Raw genomic sequence first — 6,000 nt, 5'->3', positions numbered from 1 at the left:
CCTCCTGGGCTCAAGCAATTCTCCTGCCTCAGCCTCCCAAGTAGCTGGGACTACAGGCACATGCCACCATGCCCAGCTGACTTTTGTATTTTAGTAGAGACGGGGCTCTGCCATGTTGGCCAGGATGGTCTTGAACTCCTGACCTCATGAGCCACCCACGTCAGCCTCCCAAAGTGCTGGGATTAAAGGCATAAGCCACCGCGACCGGCTGGATATCTTAACAAGATTAATTCTACTAATCCATGAAAACAGGATATCTTTTCATTTATTTGTCTTTTCTTTCATTAATGTTTTGTAGTTTTCAGTATGGAGATCTTTCACCTGTTTGGTCAAACTTATTCCTAAATTTTTTTTGATGCTATTGTAATGAATTTTTTAATTTCTTTTTTGGATAGTTTGTGATTTGTGATTAGAAACACTTCTGATTTTTATATATTGATTTTGCATCTTTCAATTTTACTGAAGTCATTTATTAGTTCTAACAGTCTATTGGTAAAGTCTCTAGGATGTTTCACACATAAAATCATAAAAACAAAACAAAACAAAAATCATGTCATCTGCAAACAGTGACAATTTAACTTCTTCCTTTCCAATTCAGATGACTTATTTCTTTTTGTACCTAACTGCTCTGACTAGGACTGCCAGTACTATGTTGAATATAAGTGGCAAGTGGGTGTCCTTGTCTTGCTCCTGATGTTAAAGGAAATGCTTCCAGTTTTCCACTGTTGAGTACGACGTAAGCTGTGAGGCTGTCTTACATGACCTTACTTGCACTGACATATGTTCTTTTCATACCTAATTTGTTGTGAGTTTTTATCATAAAAGTTGGATTTTCTCAAATCTTTTTTCTGCATGTATTCATATGATCATATAATATTTGTCCTTCATTCTCTTAATGTGGAGCATCACAATTTTACTTAATTTTTTTTTCTTTAGACAGAGTCTCTCTCTCTCACCCAGGCTGGAGTACAGTGGCATGATCTTGTCTTACTGCAACCTCCGCCTCCAGAGCTCAAGTGATTCTCCTGCCTCAGCCTCCATCATAGCTGGAATTACAGGTATGCACCACCATGCCTAGCTAATTTTTGTACTTTTAGTAGAGATGGGATTCCTCTTGTTGGCCAGGCTGGTCCTGAACTTCTGACCTCAAGTGATCTGCCCTCAGCCTCCCAAAAGTTGGGATTACAGGCAGGGGCAACCCTGCCTGGTTTATTTATTTCTTAAAGACAGAGTCTCAGTCTGTCACCCAGGGTGGCGCACAATCACACTTCAAGCAATCCTCTGCCTCAACCTCCCCAGTAGCTAGGACTACAGGTGTATGCCACCACACTCAGCTAGCTTTTTAAAATATTTTTTTTAGAAAACTGGTCTCACTGTGTTGCCCAGGCTATACTTGAACTCCTGGGCTCAAGTGAGTTTCCTGCCTCAGCCTCCCAAAGTGCTGGGATTACAGGTGTGAGCCACTGTACCTGGCCATACATCACAGTTATTGATTTGCATATGATGAATAATCCTTGCATTCCAGGATAAATCCCACTTGATCATGGTGAATGATCCCATTTATGTGCTGTCGAATTTGGTTGCTAGTATTTTGTTCAGAATTTTTGCATCTGTATTCATCGGGAATATTTCTTTTCTTATAGTGTTTGTATCCAGCTTTGAGATCAGTATAATGCTGGCCTTATAAAATTCGTCTGGCAGTATTTTCTCCTCTTCAGTTTTTTACAAGAGTTTGAGAAGGACTAGTATTAGTCATTCTTTAAATGTTTGGTAGAATTCAGCTGTGAAGCCATCAAGCCCTGGGCTTTTCTCTGATGGGACATTTTTGACCACTGGTTCAATTTTCTTACTTGTTATTGGTCTGTTCAGATTTTCTATTTCTTCGTAATTCAGTTTTGGTAAAATACGTCCTTCTAGTATTTATCCTTATTTTTCTATATCATTCAAACGTTCATAGTTGTCTCTTATGATCCTTTATATTTCTATGGTATTGCTTATAATGTCTTCACCTTAATTTCTGATTTAGGTCTTCTTTCTTATCCTAGCTAAAGGCTGTCAGTTTTGTTTATCTTTTCAAAAACAAACTCTTAGTTTTGTTTATCTTTCCTACCAATTTTTTTCTAGTCTCTATTTCATTGAATTTTGCTCTGATCTTGGTTATTTTCTTCCTTCTACTAAGTTTGGGTTTAGTTTGTTCTTCTAGTTTCTTGCAATATAACATTAGGTTGTTATTTGAGATCTTTCTTCTTTTTTAATATGCCCATTGATTGCTATAAACTTCCCTCTTAGATTTGCTTTTGCTGGATTTTGTACGTTTTGGCATGTTGAATTTCCATTTTCATTTCTCTCAAGATTTTTAAAATTTGCCTTTGGATTTGTTTTTAACATGTTGGTTATTCAGGAGTCATAGTATAAAACTTTCAATAATTCTTTATCTTTTCCAGGTTTTGGATTAGCATTCTTCTTCAAAAAACTATCTGTTTCTGAAAGCTTGAGACATATGCAGTTTTCAAGGAAGGTAGATTTTCACTGATAGCCGCCTCTGGGAAATTCTTTTAATAAAAAGATACTCACATACTAGATTGGAAGAACTACATTTTGTTATGTATTTTGTAGATGATTAGGGTATAAGTCAGATTTCTTCCTGAGTCTCTCTACCAGGGCAGAGAGCCTATTAGAGCCTTTATGCCTTCACCTATGTCAGGTATCTCAGTAGTCGCTAAACATTTTTGATCAAGCATCCTTATTATTAAAAAATTTATAACATACTCTGAAAAGTTATATGTATTATATTTACTTCCTTATGTATTTACACAATAAATGCATAATATACACACTAATATATAACATGTGATACTAAAGTAATTACATACGTTTAAGTAATTAAATACATAATACTAAAGTATTACATACATTATAAGAATCCACAAAAAGGTATTTCAAAAATTGGGATTAATAAAAGTTATGACTACAACTTCTATAACTTTATTTTGATTCCCAAAGAATCACCCCTCTTGGGACCACAAACTGGTATAGAGACAGATGAACCTGCATGATTGTATGCCCTAAAATCTGAGTTTACCACGACTTTTGGTTTTCTGAGAAAAGTATGTTACGGATCTTGAAGACTTCTGTGTAGGCTCCAACAGCAATCAACATCTAACAGCAAATTAACAGCTACCCTATTGTCTTATCCAGCTCCAAAATAATAATATGTACACCGACATTATATTTTAAGGATCATCATAAAATCTTGAGGTCTTTTGAATAATAAGCCTACTTATAAAACACTATAAATTTTAGAAGTAGCAAAAACTTCATTAATGTTTTCACAAAGAATATTTTTTCCCCTCTATTATACTGGCCACTTTGCTACTAATTAGGGGCCAACAGTAGGGAGTGGGCAGGAAAAGAAAACTCAAACTTGTAAAAAAGCCTCCTTTGAAATGACCCATTTAAGTCAAGTTGGTTTGATTATGTGAGGGTTTATCAAATACGAAACGACATGCTCCTAGTCATCTAGAAGACAATATCAAACTGCTAATTTAGTAAGTCAGTAGAAAATTATCCACAGTTTACAGTATATAGTAATGATTGTGAAGGTTGAAAACAATGAATAAAACTAATTTGGAGTAACTGCTTGCCCATGTTATTACTGTTCCTACAAAATATAATTAAACATAGATATATTTTTTTAAAAAAAGTACTTTAAAGAATAGATTGTCACAAAAAATAGAAGACTACATTGTCCTCTTCTACTAATAATAAAAGTGTCTACTTTTTGTTTATTTTCCAATTTAACCAGGAGTCAAAAGTAAAATTTTAAATTAAAATAACTGTAACAAATAATAAATTTATTACCTTTAAGAGTGCTAGTTTGCATTCAACACTCATTTCAAGATAGCCCTTCTTCTCCATCTCCCATGCCCAGGTACTGTTAAACTCTTGGCATATCTGTCAGATAAAGTTAATATCTTAATACATGAAAGCAATTTTCATTTACATTGGTAGACTTGTATAACTATGCTATCTGTTCTGTTAATACATGTTTATAAAGGAAAGAGGTTACACTAAACAGGCCAATCTAATTGTACCCTAAAAGGCATACTACTTAAAACGATCAAAAATATTTACTATTGTTTGATAACCAAATTTAAGGTAAGATAAGAAGGGATCTCTGTGGCTCTCTCCTCTGCTATCAAGAACTTTATACACACATTATAGACACATTTTCCCACATGAGGGTAGTTACTGGATTCCATCTCTCCAAATGGCTGGAAGTTCCTTAAGGGCAAGGACAAAACTATTCCCATCTTCATGCCTAGAACAGAATCAGGTTCAAAAAACATGCCAAATTGTACACATACCTTTAACCACACCTCTCTCTACCTCACTGTTCTCCTATTTAAGGGTAAAGTTAAAATTCCATTGCTTGGTATATGAAAACTTATGTAACTTGGCTTTAAGGTAAATGTCTAGGCTTCTCTTTCTGCACAAGCACTTCAGGCAAACCAGGGCCTCTGTAACAGGCCAAAGAAAGATGATCTGAATAACCCCTGCGCTAAAAAGCCAGTGCAGGAAACCAACCAAACAAAACATCCTCACAACTACCCAGGAAAAAAAAAAAAAAAAAAAGCCAGTGCAGGAAGTTTTCTCTCATTTCAGCAGCATCCCCCTAACCTAGAGGTCAGAGGAAGCCAATAAGGGAGGTTAACACAGTGAAATGCAAATGAGTTCTATGACCTCTGTGAGCTAGTTTTTTCAGCAATAAAACGGAAACAGTAATAATATTACCTTAAAGTAGGCATAAAATAACATAAAATGTCAGCAATTTCACTTATTTCTTGCAATTCAAGGAGTCAGGAGCATAATGAGGACCAAAAGAGAAGAACCAACATAAGGCAAGAGATTATCCTGGAGTACAGGCAATGGGCTAGACAGGAGAAAAATAAACTGGCTCTCTCAGGTAGGTTACCCTTTTCCTAGCCTGCACTAATAACATCTTTTCATCAATTTGTATAATAAAATCACAGGAAATCAGTATTAATATAGAAAACGAATATAAAACAAGCAGTATGGCCAGGAACAATACAGGATCTTTTTTTTTTTTTTTTTTTTTTTAGGTAGATCTCACTCTGTCACCCAAGGTAGAGTAGAGTGGCATGATCACAACTTACTGCAACCTTAACCTCCCACCCCAGCCTCCTGAGGAGCTGGGACTACAGGCAAGTGCCACCACACCTGGCTGATTTTTGCATTTTTTGTAGAGACAGGGTTTCTCCATGTTGCCCAGATGGACAACGAACAGTCTTAAAAGACTCAAAGGAAGCATGAGTTTCCCATTCCCTAGAATATTATACTTCCTCTGGCTAACGGTGTTACGTTTCTTTTGGGAGAACAAACCAGATATACAGAAAATGGGAAAAATATTACATGAGAAAGACCCTAAAGTGATTATATCAAAAGCTAAAATGTCAGAATATGAATAGAAATTTTATCACAATGAGAAAGATAATAATAAATGTTGGTGAGAATACGGAAAAATGTGAATGCTCACAGGTTGTTGGTGGGAATGTAAAATGGTGCGGTTGCCTTGGAAAACAGCTTGGCAGTTCCTAAAATGTCAATATTTAGCTACCATATGACTTAGCCATTACACTTCTAAGTATTTACACAAGAAAAAAGAAAACATATGTCCACAAAAAAATCTTTACACAAATGATCATAGTAGTATTATCCATAACTGCCAAAAGGTGGAAACAACCCAAATGTCCACTAACAGGTGAATCAATAAACTGTGGTACATCACACAATGGAATTTCATGTAGCCATAAAAAGAAATGAGGTAATGACGCACTACAGCATGGATGAGGCTTGAAAACATGTTAAATGAAAGAAACCAGACACAAAAGGTCACATATTGCATGATTCCATGTATATGGAATGTCTAGAATAGTCAAATCCACATAGATAAAGTAGACTAGCAGCTCCCAGGGGACA

At 35.7% G+C, this 6,000-nt stretch overlaps 1 protein-coding gene across 1 annotated transcript in view; it reads right to left on the bottom strand.

The window, feature by feature from the left end:
* The window catches only part of RSF1 (remodeling and spacing factor 1), a 160,203-nt gene that overhangs the window by 84,371 nt on the left and 69,832 nt on the right, over positions 1–6,000 (bottom strand). Inside the window, exon 3 of the mRNA XM_017518680.2 lies at positions 3,862–3,954. Within this exon, the coding sequence (XP_017374169.1) occupies positions 3,862–3,954 (93 nt within the window). The remainder of the gene's footprint in view (positions 1–3,861; positions 3,955–6,000) is intronic.

Source organism: Cebus imitator, unplaced genomic scaffold (assembly GCF_001604975.1).
Source record: "Cebus imitator isolate Cc_AM_T3 unplaced genomic scaffold, Cebus_imitator-1.0 Scaffold698, whole genome shotgun sequence".
NCBI lineage: Eukaryota > Metazoa > Chordata > Mammalia > Primates > Cebidae > Cebus > Cebus imitator.
The sequence above is the reverse complement of the archived record's forward strand: the minus strand, read 5'-3'. Positions and strand labels throughout refer to the sequence as shown.